At 40.4% G+C, this 14,145-nt stretch overlaps 4 protein-coding genes across 4 annotated transcripts in view; 2 read left to right on the plus strand and 2 right to left on the minus strand.

The window, feature by feature from the left end:
* Positions 1 to 2,039, minus strand: part of psmb8a (proteasome 20S subunit beta 8A) — a 4,321-nt gene extending 2,282 nt beyond the window's left edge. Inside the window, exons 1-4 of the mRNA XM_032534770.1 lie at positions 1,708 to 2,039; positions 1,222 to 1,363; positions 699 to 810; positions 75 to 204 (exon numbers count right to left, since the gene is read on the minus strand). Of these exons, the coding sequence (XP_032390661.1) occupies positions 75 to 204; positions 699 to 810; positions 1,222 to 1,363; positions 1,708 to 1,854 (531 nt within the window). The 5' untranslated portion in view covers positions 1,855 to 2,039. The remainder of the gene's footprint in view (positions 1 to 74; positions 205 to 698; positions 811 to 1,221; positions 1,364 to 1,707) is intronic.
* A 720-nt stretch (positions 2,040 to 2,759) lies between these two features.
* On the minus strand, positions 2,760 to 5,762 carry psmb13a (proteasome 20S subunit beta 13a). The gene is made up of 8 exons (XM_032534769.1): positions 5,516 to 5,762; positions 5,190 to 5,277; positions 4,706 to 4,803; positions 4,246 to 4,386; positions 3,998 to 4,113; positions 3,561 to 3,619; positions 3,041 to 3,192; positions 2,760 to 2,921 (listed from the first exon to the last, which is right to left on the minus strand). The coding sequence occupies exons 1-8, from the start codon at positions 5,575 to 5,577 to the stop codon at positions 2,810 to 2,812; spliced, it is 828 nt and encodes a 275-aa protein (XP_032390660.1). The 5' UTR covers positions 5,578 to 5,762; the 3' UTR covers positions 2,760 to 2,809.
* Positions 5,477 to 8,767, plus strand: psmb12 (proteasome 20S subunit beta 12). Its single transcript, XM_032534771.1, has 6 exons — positions 5,477 to 5,707; positions 6,171 to 6,241; positions 7,184 to 7,315; positions 7,669 to 7,798; positions 7,914 to 8,058; positions 8,611 to 8,767. The coding sequence occupies exons 1-6, from the start codon at positions 5,660 to 5,662 to the stop codon at positions 8,736 to 8,738; spliced, it is 654 nt and encodes a 217-aa protein (XP_032390662.1). The 5' UTR covers positions 5,477 to 5,659; the 3' UTR covers positions 8,739 to 8,767.
* Positions 8,768 to 9,462: 695 nt separating this feature from the next.
* On the plus strand, positions 9,463 to 13,902 carry psmb9a (proteasome 20S subunit beta 9a). The gene is made up of 6 exons (XM_032534772.1): positions 9,463 to 9,763; positions 9,978 to 10,045; positions 10,446 to 10,577; positions 11,456 to 11,585; positions 12,486 to 12,627; positions 12,825 to 13,902. The coding sequence occupies exons 1-6, from the start codon at positions 9,713 to 9,715 to the stop codon at positions 12,950 to 12,952; spliced, it is 651 nt and encodes a 216-aa protein (XP_032390663.1). The 5' UTR covers positions 9,463 to 9,712; the 3' UTR covers positions 12,953 to 13,902.
* Positions 13,903 to 14,145: the final 243 nt, after the last annotated feature.

Genomic DNA, 14,145 nt, shown 5'->3' on the forward strand with positions numbered 1-14,145 from the left:
CTTTCTTTGTCTCTTTTCAGATGGTCGTCTTCTCTCCCTCTTCATTCCCATCCACAACCACACACACAGCTCACCTCTTTGTCCCATCCACAGATCATGCTTCCCACAGAGAGGCCCATGCCTCTGTAACCCAGCATCATGTTACACAGCAGCTTGGAGGCTGCGGCCACTGAGATCCTCTGGTTGTTCCTCAGCCTGTACAGCCTGCGTGAAATAATAAAACAAAGTACAAATACATTCATAAGCAAATCACTAGACCAATCAGTCAGTCCTGCTGGTGCTCCAACTGAACACTGAAAATAGATACTCATAATACTTCACAAGTTCATAATAACACTGACTTTTGAAACATGTATTTCATTTCATTTGGTTGGAAGTATTTTATGCATGTTTTTCATTTTAAAAAACTAGTGATGAAATGAAAAAAGTAGAGGAAACCTGAATTACTTTTAATATAATTAAGTCATTATGTTTTTCATTTCTGTGTTGAGAAGTTGCATAATACTGACTGCAACATGTTTGTTTTCACATGAAATCCACATAGTAGCCCCTGATAGCCCAGGTGGGATTCAAATCCCGGAACAAAAGCTTCCTAGGAAGTCACAATCCTAACCCCTGAACCTTTGTCTCACCCAAAAAGAATAAAGCGAAGGGAAAAAGGGATTGAATGAAAATGGGACAAATATTCAGGAACAGACCTGCACTCTTTAGCCAGGAGTCTCTCCCAGTACTGGCAGTCTGCGGCGCTGCCCGACATGGTGCCCAGCAGGTACGGGTTGATCTCTATGACCTTGTTGACATCGTTGGATGCTGCAGAGCCGTGACACATTTGGGAGAAGGAGACATTCAGGGACTAAGATTACAGTTTGGTGCATGTCAACACTATGAAGTAGCAACTTGGTTACACTTGTTGACATATTTACATTTCTGTGACCATTTAATTCATGGTCCCTAAATTTTACATTTGAAAGCTCCCCACTGCTTTGAGACCTTAGCTCCTTGAGTTGATGGGAGTGTTTTTGATGTGATGATCAGCATGATGGTTGGTCAATATGACTGACTGGGTTATGTCCCTCTATAACTCCTCTTTACAGAAGCTAATAGTCTGTCAGACTCAACCTTTCCCACATTTTGAACCATTTTTCTGGTTAGTTCCATCTTTTCTAATATTTGGCAGGTCAAATAACATTTTTCCATACTTTTCTAGGCATGCGCATTTACCTAAGTAATCGCCAGCTGAGGCTCTGGAGTCCACAGCCACGATGACTCCGTGTCTGAACTTGAAGGCCAGGGTGGTCGTACCGTGGTTCAGGTCTATGGACACACCTCCTTCACGGTTGCAGGATTTGAGAAACCCGGAAGGCTAAAATAAATCAAAGAAGGGATCTCAGTGGGACGCAAGATGCGTAATAGCCATGGCACTGTGGGTTTATGTGTGCGTGCCTGTGCGCGCATGCGTACGTGTTTGAGTGAGAAAACAATAGTGAAATATGTATCACATTCTAGTATCCTTTGACAATAACTCGGGATAGTTGAGATAAATGCATGATATAAAGTTGTATAAGACCCAAACCTGCACCACGCGCTGAGAACCACAGACGCGTAAAGTAAATTGAACCACCGCGTCTGACGCGTCATGCTCGTGGCAGATATACCGTATAAGAGTCAGTGCAATTGCTTACCAAAATTTGGGGAATTAATACTCACGTCTACACCCAGAGGAACAGCAAATTCTAGAGTTTTGGTCCCGAAACTGTAGTGGTTGGTTCGGTCGAAGAGATGCGTCTGTCCTGGAAGAATCTGCCCCCGGAGTTCAGAATAAGGCTTAAAACCAGTTACTTGTAAAAGAGCCATTATGTATAAAAGTGTACTAACTATATTCTAAATCTATTCTATACTTTAGGGTTTAGGCTTCCAAAAATAACGAAGGCGACTAACAAAGCGTCAAGGATAATTTCCTTGTCCGTGACGAGGAATTCGAAAGTGAAAGAGGTTCAATTAAAAACTCGGTCATTGTTCTGCCCTCGGAAGAATCAACGTTCAAAATGAGTCAGGAACAAATGAAATTGTGATAAACTATTATTAAACATATTTGGGCAATCCTGGTTATGTTTAGTAACTTAAAAGGTTCATTGATCAAAATAAAACTAACCAAGACTCTGTAAAATAAAAAGATGATTCAAAAACCGCATAAACCAATAGGAGAGCACCGTATTTGGCTCGTCATCAGTTTCTAAGCGGAAAAGAATCACTCAGGTTTGGAAAAGCCAGCAGAGGTCTGCATAATTATTTCATCGTTATAGAATACACAATCTATTGCAGTTCAGTTAATGACAAGTTAATAATGTACTATGCCATATAAATTAACATAACATGCAGCCACTTATAAGCCTTTGTGTTTATTGGGTCTGCTTTCATCAGCTGTTTAGGGCCATCAAATGTCTCAGTTATTAAATAATCAGACTACAAAAAACATGAAAATAAATAAAGCAACAGAGGTCAAATACAATTTCATTCAATGATTTTCCTTTATTTTTTTATTTCATATTATAAAAACATGTCTTTATGGCCGAGCAGTGTCTCCGCTTACTGCAGGACTGTAGTAACCTGTGAAGTATTTCAGAACTATTTCACATCACAGCGAAGCATAGCAGCAGAGTAGAAACCATGATGACAATATTAATCACATGTCTGAGATGTTTAACTACTTATACATAAAAACTAGTGAATGAAAATGTAATCAAATTAAAGCCATTTTCATTTTGCTGCCAGATGGTTGTGGTGTTATGGTGTGCTGTTGCGTCGTGGCTCAGGCTGTATCCATCCGCTGCATGGACTCCTGCACAACCTCCAGCTTTAAGGGGACTACTTTCTCTGTGAGAACCGCTGTTGTGCCTGGACGGTATTTGTATTTAGTTTTCCTAGGAGAGAGGAAGAGATAGAAGGAAATGTGATTTGCAGACATGTTTTGACATCAACTGTCTTCTTTTAAGAATCTGTCCAGAGAGCAGATCTTAAATAAATCCATGTGCTGGCCTACCTGTTGTCTTTGTACTCTGACACCTGGTAGGGTCTGATGTAGTCCACTCTTTGTCTGGTGATGACGCAGATGTCGATGTTGTTGCCTGAGCCGAGGTCACTCATGATGCCCGCGTGGATGGCAAGACGCACCAGCTCCTTCGCCTTCTCCAGCTGAGACAGGTAAGAGGAATCAGGGGAAGGAAGGAGAGAGGGGACAAACCGCAACATACAGAACGTGAAGGAGAAAGGGTACTCATCATTTTTAAATTCCATCTTCAGTAATTTCACAATTCCTTTACAATCCTTCAGTGTTTTTATTTGGTAATAGATCCAAATCAAATGGAGGAGAACGAATGATTTTTAAAAAACATTTTCTCAACTGTTGACATAGTCGAGAAGCTTATTCGGCCATCAGCCCTGCCACATTCATTCAATTAAAGATGCCCAAAAGTACCTGGAATAATTTTGTGATTATGTAAATGATCACGACTAATGTTCATTATCACGATATGTTGTTAACAGCTGTCCAGGTGGCGTACCTCCATGTCGGGTTTGAACCCATCCTCTAGGATCCCGAGAGCAGCCAGATCACCAGATCCTGCACGGACACAAAGTGAAGTCAGACAAAACACAATGGATGTAGTCTTAGTGAAGACAACGCATAATTGCAGCTACTTAAAATGTATAATTTATACTGGTAAAATGTAGAATAATACATATAGTCATATTCTCTTTTATATAACACAGAACCTGTTTTGATATGATCTGGCATTGATAGTTCATCTATATAAAGTATTTCAAACAGGTTTTTTAAAAACACATTTTATGTATTTTATACACAAAATAACACATTTTTACATTTTACATTACGAACAAGGCCCAGGTGGTAATAGCCAGAGAAAAACAGAGAATCTAGAAAAAAGATGTCACAGTACCAGTGCTGCCAACACTTATAGAATAGAGTTAGGTCGCATACCCATTGAAAGGTAAGGAACCTTATTTACGCTCCCATAAGGCCCCACGGTGTACAGGTGGTTCCCAGTGCAATCTACTCCTCCCAGGATAAGATTGGCTCCAATTTGGCCCCGATACCTGAGGGGGTGCAAAGATCAAAACAGGGTACGCCTCATTAATACCACAGTTAATTTAATGGACTGTGAGTTAAACAAATCTTTAATTACACACCTCTAGATACAGGTGTACACGTGCGTGTGGAACACAAACCTGTACAGCATATCCTGCAGTATGTTGACGGCCATGACGACACGAGGGTTCCTCCCGCTGTTCAGAGAGAAGATGGTGAGGTTGGAGGAGAGAAGATCGGTGGTCTTCTGTGTATCTGCTGCGGTACCTGCTCCACAACAACTACGCACAGAAAAAATCAATCGTTAATTTTGAAATCAAAGAGCGAAAGATTAATGAGAAGGAGAGAAAAGTGAAGCGATGGTTTCTTTCAACAAGGCAACAAGCAAGTCTTACTAGGCATTCTGGGATATGTAGGATATCACAAGTAAAGGAGATAGTTTATGGCAAAATGTGCAGTGCACCAAAAAGGAAATATCACTTAATTGCAAAACAACTGGAATTGCACTGGACATCACAGACCGATTATGACGAGTCTTTTGAATATTTTAAAGCTAGGTTTCTCCGCTCCTGGTTGCAGGGTGCCGTGTTTTAGACTTACTATATGTTTGGAGCAATGTGATGGATCTTTGCGCACATCTTGTCAGCCACCACTTCACTGGAGGTGGCTCTTGTATCTGCTCCCAGCACCACCCCATCCTGCACACACACACACACACACACACACACACACACACACACACACACACACACACACAGATAAATTGGGATAATAGTTTATTGCACACATTTTATACAGCTACCCTTTGCTAGCCTTTGGGCAAGGCATTACAATCGCAGTTGGTCCAGTGTGAAAATATGTGGAATGGACATGCATTGCATTTGTTTTTATCAAAGTTATGCATTGTGGCATCGCAGGTGTGAACAGGGACTTTATAAAAAAAACCTTTCCCTGTTGTGTTCAGTGATGCACTGATGGAAGGTAAAAGAAAAAAACAATGTAAAGAACCCAATTTATAGTTTATGGATTAAAGTTGTGGTGCATTAATGTTAAACACGTGCGGTTTGAACAGCTTTATACTCACCTTGAACACCACTCCTGCTATGGTGGTGCCTGTTTTCATAGGTTTGGGTGTCTGTCCTCCATCAAAAAGACCCTCTAATGCAGCATTTCTACAGAGAGAGAGGGAGGAGGGGGTAACAGGGGGTCAACTGATGAATATATGTTATAGAGATAGTAGAGAACACATCATCACTACATTGTTTCACTGATTAAAGTGATAAACAAGCAGGAAAAAGTTACTTTCGCTTTTGATCCCGGTGAAATCTTTGTGTAAGCGACAGTTTAATTTGATTGATTTTTTTCATTATTGATACAGTCTGTTGAGAAGACATACAAAGAAGCTCATACCTTGCTGCGTTGTCGAAATTAAACCCAGCTGCAGGAGTTTCGAGGACATTTGATAGCGCCATACTGGGTCTGACTGCTGCTTCTCTGCGCGTCTCAGTGCGCCTGAGCGTCGCCTCCTACTTCTCTTTCGGTTTTGGAGTGAAAATGGAGAAACGCTGCACGGACTCACAAGTCAAAGGAGTCAGCACAGGGGTGAGTAAATCCGGACCGGTTCACTTATATTTATCTACTGAAGCAGCAACAAAGATATTAAGCGAAAAGTGATCGATAAGTGATTTCGCGGATGAACAGGTGATGCTACAGGCCAACCTGAAGAGGAACCAAAACACAAGTGAAAGGACATCGACTGGACGTTTCATGTCTTTTATTTTCAGTTGGCTTATATTGATTACATATTGTCTCTTAAGTAAATTTTTTACATTTCTATAAAAGTATCGATTGGTAACACTTCCATTTTCAGCTAATATCCTCTTAAAACAATTCCTTCACAGAACTCTAAATCCCAGAATTCTCAGCTTTGTTCAGTCTGCTGAATGGACACGAAGCCATAAGCAATAATACATGGCTGTGATGCTGTATAACTTAGTGTTGTATTTGCTTGTCTTAATAACTCTACACACCAACAACCACGCGCTCTGGTCTCATCCCCCCGCAGACCACCATCCTGGCTGCTACCTTTGATGGAGGGGTCGTGATTGGGTCTGACTCCAGGGCGTCTATTGGAGGGTGAGGATCTTGTGACATTACACTGAAGTTGTCTGGTGGTGTAACACATGAATACAGAAGAGGGACTGCTTTAAAACATTCATGATACAAAATAAAATCTACAAATTCAAATTCAACACACAGGAACAAACTCTGAGATAGGGTGCAGTGTTGTAACAGTGTATTACACCTGCTACTTTTCACTTTTACTACACAATTCAGAGGGAAATAATGGACTTTTTAAAAAATTTTGACAGCAAGTTACAAATAAGGATTTTGCATGAATACAGTAACATACATCAAGCTTATAAAATATAATGCATAAGACTACCTAACGGTGTAAAAAGCAATTCAGATGAACTCCAGCTCAATTTATTATACATTGATGCAACAGGAAAAATAATCCAATTAAAAACTACATCAAATTATAACTGTTAAATAGGTGATGGGTTGGTGAATATGGTAGGACTGTATGAGGAAGGATGACTATGAGATGGGTGTCTCACTGGAGTTTCGGTCAGAACACAAAGGAGTCGATGCAGTTCAATCCAGACCAAACTTTACTTGAGGTGAAAGATTTACACAGCACAGCCCAGCACAACACAATAGGGTACACTGTTTTCCGGGTAATGGTTATACGAATATGCATATAGCTATCTATGTTTAGGCGATTAGGAATCTCTCTGTCTTCATGTGTGTTTAACAGTTGTAGGGGATATTTTTCTTCATTACTTACTTGAGCTATGAAGAAAGGGTTGTTGATTATTTGTGTGAATAGTCAGTAACTGTATTAATGGTTTGGAAGCATGTGCAGGACCTTATATATTATGATTATGAGTTTATTGTCTTAATGATAGCACTTCTAGTCAGTGTCCTTCAGAACTGCAAAATATGTATGTCGTCTGTCTGAAAAGTCTCTCTGCCCTATTGCTATGTTCATCCTCTCTTTGTCTCTCTTTTCAGGGAATATGTATCATCTAAGACAATCAACAAGGTGATTCAGGTTCATGACCGGATCTTCTGCTGCATGGCTGGCTCACTCGCAGATGCTCAGGCCGTCACCAAGGCTGCAAAGTTTCACCTGTCCTTCCACAGGTGCCAAACTCTCACATACGCAAATACATTGGCTCATATTAGCACGCACACATTCAGACATGTTCATCTTATTTTATTAACATCACACTGAATTGAGGTTTTATTAATCCCACAGGTTATTTGGGTTATTTTCATTCCTCCATTCTCTTCATGACACACACACACACACACACACACACACACACACACACACACACACACACACACACACACACACACACACAACACAGATTCTTCAAGTATACAAAATAATTTGAGGATCCAAAACAACTCATAATAGACTTAAAGTCTCTTTTACTTCTAACAGCACAAACTTTAAAATGTGATCTTTCTCGACCCCTCCTAATCCGTAGCGTCCAGATGGAGACCCCTCCGCTGGTGATTGCAGCAGCCTCTGTGCTTAAAGAACTGTGTTACAAAAACAAAGACGAGCTGCAGGCCGGCTTCATCACAGCCGGCTGGGACAGGAAGAAAGGACCACAGGTACTGGAGGTGGTGGTTGTGAAGACAGTCAAACATCCGAGATGCAGTAATGAGAAAGCACTTACTTCACCTCACAGCATATAGCTGCATTACTGACAGTCTCATCCTTCTCCAGGTGTACGTCGTGTCTCTAGGTGGGATGTTGATCCATCAGCCAGTTACCATCGGTGGCTCCGGCAGCACCTACATCTACGGCTACGTCGACGCCAAATACAAACCCGACATGACCAAAGAGGAATGCCTGCAGTTTGCTACTAATGGTACTGTTGTATTGCTTTACTTATGTACCCAGACCTAAATAAGTGTGTACATGTTTTTGTCAGGAAGTTCATATCAGGATTTGAGAGTTTTGGGGGGGAAAATGGGGTTGTGATTCTCCCAAACATAGTAGGAGCAAACACATGTGCACGATGATAGACAGCTCACAACTCAGCAGCATACAGAGATTTATCAGTTGTTTTGTAAAAAACTGAATATTAAACTGAAATGAGAGGTTTGAATTTATATTCAGTGGGAAGTATGTAGACTTCACATGAGAAGAGGTTTATGTTATTCAGTATTCAAGGATCTGCAGAGTTGTATATTTGTATATTACACCTTTTTATTACAAGAAGGCTTTTGTTTGTACTTGAGGGAAAGATAACATAAACGTATGAAAATTGTTGAAAATGAAAATTTGTTGTTGACCCAGTCGTAGTTGTAGCTGTATAAATGTTACAAACGTAATGTCTGTGGTTGTTTAACTTGACATCCTACTTGTTTTTCCTGTCTTCCTTCCCCCTCTGCTCATCCCTCCGTCCCTGCTCTTCCAGCTCTTGCTCTTGCCATGGGCAGAGACAACGTCAGCGGGGGTGTGGCTCACCTGGTGGTGGTCACAGAGGCCGGGGCGGAGCATGTGGTCGTTCCTGGTGACAAGCTGCCCAAGTTCCATAATGAGTGACATCTTTGAACAACCAATAAAATTTGGATATTTCTTTTAAAGTTATTTTTTGAAATCATTGAACCACAATGTCATTAGCCTACCAATTTGCTTTGTATAGAACTGGGGTGTTACAGAATATACACACACACACACACACACACACACACACACACACACACACACACACACACACACACACACACACCTAAAACACAAGTCAGACACATGAAAGATGAGTTAGTTGCCTGCTAATGAGAAACTTAAAAAGTAAAAACTGTTGCTTCTTAGATGCAGACCAGGTTATACAGAATCTAAACCAAACTACAAAATTCTAGAAAATTACAGCTCTTAATACATAATCATTTCTAGGATAAGATTCTCTCTGCTTCGTTTTGTGACGTTTTTGTGTATTTTTTTGTTAAGAAAATATATGAAATAAAATTTTGAAAAAAATCAGAAATTGAATCGTTCTTCCTCTCTCTTTCTTTCTATAAACTATGTGCTTCAAAATTAAGGCGTTTCATGCTGACGTGTTCTGTAAATTACTGTTTTTGCCCATTATTCTCCAAGTGTTTTTATCATGTTTAAGTGCATTGCATAGGCCACTGTATACAGTCTATTTAGTGTCGTGACAAGTTAATGACTCCGTGGTCTATTAAATGAAACAGTTATGCCACCACAGAGTAGACAATCACTGATTTTGAAATGTGCGCACTTTTCAGCGAAACGTTTGAAAAAGCGTACTGGTTAAGAGCTGATTGCAGAGGAGGGACAATGTAACTTTCAATTTCGATTTAATTCAGGAAAACATGGAGTCCGTCTGATGTGTGACCTAAGTCGTCGGGGACAGTTTTAGATCTTTAAAGACGGGTTTAGACAACGAGAAAACTTTATAAAACCGGGACAGCTCGGCTCGACCGATCCTTTCGGTTTCCGTCCCCGGTAGACAGGTACGGCCATTGTTGTTACCGGAGTCTCAGCAGAGCATCAGCATGTTGGAAGAAACGGGGCCCGAGTGGATGTCTGAGGAGGTGAAAACCGGAGTAAGTACAATTCGAAATGTTTAAGACAGTTGATGGTCTGTATGTGTACCGAAAACCTGTGGATTGGGCAAAGTTAAATGCGGAATTGACAGGTGTGTGTGTGTGTGTGTGTGTGTGTGTGTGTGTGTGTGTGTGTGTATGTCTGAGTTGTGTGTGTTTGCGTGTGTGCCAAAAATGAATTGTAAATAGCCATTGTTTTTAACTGTGTCCGTAGACGACCATCATCGCCATAGAGTTTGATGGAGGGGTCGTGCTGGGGTCTGATTCTCGAGTGTCTGCAGGGTAAGTTCGTGCGTGCGTGTGTGTGCGCACGTGCGTGTGTATTCATGCACTGCAGTGTCCACTTCTATCTACATAATTGACACCAGGGATTCTTTAGCTTCTCACGCATAACGACCCCGATATCCTCCCACCACTTCATCTCTCCCAGAATATCTTGCTTTTTTGGATTAGATTAGATGTATTTTCTAACTTTATTGTCATTGCACAGATACACAATTAAATTAAGTTAATCATCTTACCACACGTGCATAAGTGTAGAGAAATAAGCATACATAGTGATCATATAACTATTAACTAATAACTAAACTAAAATATGCTAAGATTTAAATGCACTAAGATATATACACAATGAAAAACCCACAATCACACACGCTCTCTCTCTCTCCATTCCTCCATCCAGGGAGGCAGTGGTGAACAGGGTGATGAACAAGCTGTCTCCCCTCCATGACAAGATCTACTGTGCTCTGTCGGGCTCTGCAGCAGACGCTCAGACCATCGCTGAGATGGTCAACTACCAGCTTGATGTCCACAGGTAAAGACACACTCAGAGAAGAGCCCATACAATGAGCAAGTATACTATTTTGCACAGTTTGTGCATTCATATAACTGCTCAGTTAATAGTGTCCCTTAATGGTGTAAAGATGGTTCCTGAGAAATTCTGAATACAATATGAAAACTCCACTGAGTGAAATGTTTTGGCTTCAAAAGTTTAACATTTACAACAAGTTTCAGCGACTGAAAGATGAAAGGTAAAGTTGTCAGTATTGTATAAGCCTGTTTAAGTGAAATCACAATGGACACGGTGTTTTTCTCTCTCTTGTTATGGGAGACACTGTGTCCTGTTACTGTTACAATATGTTTTTATGCCTTCACGCCGGTGACCGCCGTGGCCGGAGGGATTATATTCTTATATCATGTCCATCCTGGAGAGAAATTCTTCACATTTGGCACAAACGTCCACCTGAAATCTTGGATGGACAGATGATTTGGTTTGGTGATTTGGTGTTGGTCATTATAACAATATGTCACACAAAATGTCTAATAGGGTAAATAATTCAGTGATGACAATTCATATACAAAAATTCAAAGGTTAACTTCACTGTGATATGCACTATGATAATGCCAAAATTATGTTCTGGCCATTATTCAACGCCATGTCTCAGGAACAGAACAGGAGAATGATACTGAATTGCATATTTAGTTCCCACCTTGAAACTGTGGAGATTGTATAGAGGTTGCCAGGTTGAAGATGTGTGTGCAGCATCCACATTTAGCCAATAAATACACTTGATTCCTGCACTTCCTGAATTATGAGTCTGGACAGACACGGATGTAACGGCAACTTGATTGGTTGGCAGAGGCATGCAAACTATGGTGGTAAGTCTATTTTTTTATGTTTTCCTCCGTCAGTCTTGAGATAGATGAAGATCCCCTGGTTCGCTCAGCTGCCACTCTGGTGAGGAATATCTCGTACAAGTACAAGGAGGAGCTGTCGGCGCATCTCATCGTGGCCGGCTGGGACAGAAGAAATAAAGGACAGGTCAGTACTAGAGATGTTTTGATACCAGTATCCGATACTGCTGCAAACGCTGGTATTGGTATCGAAAAGTACTTGAGTTTATGCACCGATCAGATGCTGCATAATAAAGCCCTAAAGAAAATCTATGTTAAAGTAGTTTTATGTTCTTTTTCTGTTAGAAATGACCGTGAAACTGCATAATGAAAGAAAGTTCTGTTCATTGTTTGAGAGTTTAACCTGAGCCAGATCGACAACAAAGATAGAAATCATATCACATCCATACAGGGATCACAGTATACAGTTGTTTTAAACATAATAAAATATATGTCACAGTGGTTTCGGATCCATACTCGGCATCGGCCGATGCGCAGGTTCAGGCATCAGAATTGGTATCAGGACGCAAAAAAGGGTATTGGACCATCTCTAGTCAGCACACATGTTGTTGGCTGCAGACTGGAATGAATAATAATGATACAAGTAGGAGTTTAGATGAGCATCCAAACCAAAAGGGCAGGCGCTGAGCCAAAAAATCATGAAAAAAACAAATAGCTTGCTCACTGTAGGGCTCCAATATCCACTTATTTATTACAACTAGGTGATGTTTGAGAACAACTGCTCCTAATCCGATTAAAGAGGACAGTGCTGGCATCTTGAATGTCTTTTTTTTTGTTTATGTCATCCAAAAGATTGTTAGAAAAATAATGTTTATGTCAAAATGAATGTCTTTAACTTAAAATAATAAGTAAATTTGATCTAACTTTTGCTAAAGTGACCTTGATGTTGATAAAGAATTGTAGACGTCTTGTTGCTGCTGGAGGCTTTGAATAAAGATCTAATCTAACAAACACACTAGATGTTATTGGTGTTCCTACAGAATGAATGACACTGGGGTCTGTCCCTGTGCCCTTTGACCTGTTCCAGGTGTTTGCAACCCTGAATGGTCTCCTGTCAAGGCAACCTTTTGCAGTCGGAGGCTCTGGCAGCTCATATGTTTATGGGTTTGTTGATGCTGAATATCGTAAGGGCATGAACAAGGAGGAGTGCCAGCAGTTTGTTGTCAACAGTAAGTGTTGTTTATTTTGTCCAACATATTGTGGGATGGTGAAAGAGAAACCAGACCTTTGCTGACTCTTGTACCAGTTGCTGGAAAGAGCTAAATAATCTGTAATTTATATATATATAAGTTTTCAAGTATGTTTTCCTATTAAAACTTCATAACCTTTCTCACACCTTCTCTCATTGTCTTCCTCTCTCTTGTAGCTCTCTCGCTGGCAATGAGCCGTGATGGATCCAGCGGCGGTGTGGCCTACATTGTCTCCATTGATGAACACGGCACAGAGGAGAAAGTCATTCTAGGGAATGACTTACCAACCTTCTTTGATCAGTGATACATATGTAGTTTTTTTGCATCCCTATTTTGCTAAGCCACTGTTATGCAGGTTACGATCGTGTATTTGTTTTTCTCCCAATAGTCATTATTGCACACGCTTTTTGGTTCAGCTGTCAATTAATACAGCTTACAACCTAAAAATTAAGAATACTTTGACTAATAATTCTATTTACAAAAATGAATTGTTGTAGGATTCCCAAAACTATTTCAAGTGTAATATTAGATAGCCTTGGTGTGTTTATACTGTAATTTAAAAGATGCTCACACCCTCAGATCATCAGATAAAGCTGATTAAATTTGTGGCTCATCATTTGGGACTTTTGAAATATAACAAAGAAAATGTTATCTCACCAGACGTATGACAGAAAACATTTAGTTAGCTCTGTCCCTTCACCCAGTTCAGGACAGCTTCACAGAGGTAGACATGGAAATGGCCCCTGTGTCTATCAAATGGTCTCCAGCCATCAGGTCACATCATTCTCTTAAACTTGTTGCAAGACTCATTTTTCTGTCCATCCGGCTCCAGTTTGTGTTTTAATGGTCCTGAGTGGTAAATGAAAGTAAATGCACCTTCCTTTCACAAAACCTGCAGAACCCCTGACATCCCTTTATCCTCCCTAGTCCCACAGAAACACTCACACACTCTCTCTAACAGCAGCAGCAGTTGTCTGTCAAGTATTCAGTCCGACAACATATCAGCAAAAGTCAAATTTGTTACACAACCAGAAGATTGTCACCCTTTTTTCTGTACATGACAAGTTTTTAGATTAAGATGCCTATTGATGGTTTGTCACCTGACCAGCCTACAGCATTTGCCTGAACATAATTGAAATCATGATTAAATCGACATACATTTTAAATATACACTGACATAGCATATCAAAACATGATTTCATTTCAATTGTGGGTAATAAAAAAACAATTAAAGGCCATGTGTTGAAAGATTCACTTTTTGGGTTTTCACTTTACAATGAACTACGCTGTTTTGTGTGAGAAGGCTGACACTTGATGTTATAACTGCAGTTTTCATCCAGGTGGTTCAGGGGGAAGAAGATGATGCCGTAAGAAATGAGCGATTCACAAGTGTAACGACTCAGTTTAGGAATCCTGAATTGTCCTAATTCAAAGTTTAATTCTGTGGAGTTCAGGGAAACCCCTGGTCCTGCCAGAAAACGAAACTGAAAGTGGAGG

This window comes from Etheostoma spectabile, chromosome 14 (assembly GCF_008692095.1).
Source record: "Etheostoma spectabile isolate EspeVRDwgs_2016 chromosome 14, UIUC_Espe_1.0, whole genome shotgun sequence".
Classification (NCBI taxonomy): Eukaryota; Metazoa; Chordata; class Actinopteri; order Perciformes; family Percidae; genus Etheostoma; species Etheostoma spectabile.

What these genes read in the sequence shown, in the direction of transcription:
- psmb13a (XM_032534769.1), bottom strand. Translation starts at nt 5,577, where the DNA reads ATGGCGCTATCAAATGTCCTCGAAACTCCTGCAGCTGGGTTTAATTTC. An exon ending in AATTTCGACAACGCAGCAAG is followed by an intron (nt 5,278 to 5,515) that starts GTATGAGCTTCT and finishes CTCTCTCTGTAG; the next exon opens with AAATGCTGCATTAGAGGGTC. An exon ending in TAGCAGGAGTGGTGTTCAAG is followed by an intron (nt 4,804 to 5,189) that starts GTGAGTATAAAG and finishes GTGTGTGTGCAG; the next exon opens with GATGGGGTGGTGCTGGGAGC.
- psmb12 (XM_032534771.1), top strand. Translation starts at nt 5,660, where the DNA reads ATGGAGAAACGCTGCACGGACTCACAAGTCAAAGGAGTCAGCACAGGG. An exon ending in TTTCACCTGTCCTTCCACAG is followed by an intron (nt 7,316 to 7,668) that starts GTGCCAAACTCT and finishes CCTAATCCGTAG; the next exon opens with CGTCCAGATGGAGACCCCTC. An exon ending in ACAGGAAGAAAGGACCACAG is followed by an intron (nt 7,799 to 7,913) that starts GTACTGGAGGTG and finishes ATCCTTCTCCAG; the next exon opens with GTGTACGTCGTGTCTCTAGG.
- psmb9a (XM_032534772.1), top strand. Translation starts at nt 9,713, where the DNA reads ATGTTGGAAGAAACGGGGCCCGAGTGGATGTCTGAGGAGGTGAAAACC. An exon ending in CTGAGGAGGTGAAAACCGGA is followed by an intron (nt 9,764 to 9,977) that starts GTAAGTACAATT and finishes CTGTGTCCGTAG; the next exon opens with ACGACCATCATCGCCATAGA. An exon ending in CCAGCAGTTTGTTGTCAACA is followed by an intron (nt 12,628 to 12,824) that starts GTAAGTGTTGTT and finishes TCTCTCTTGTAG; the next exon opens with CTCTCTCGCTGGCAATGAGC.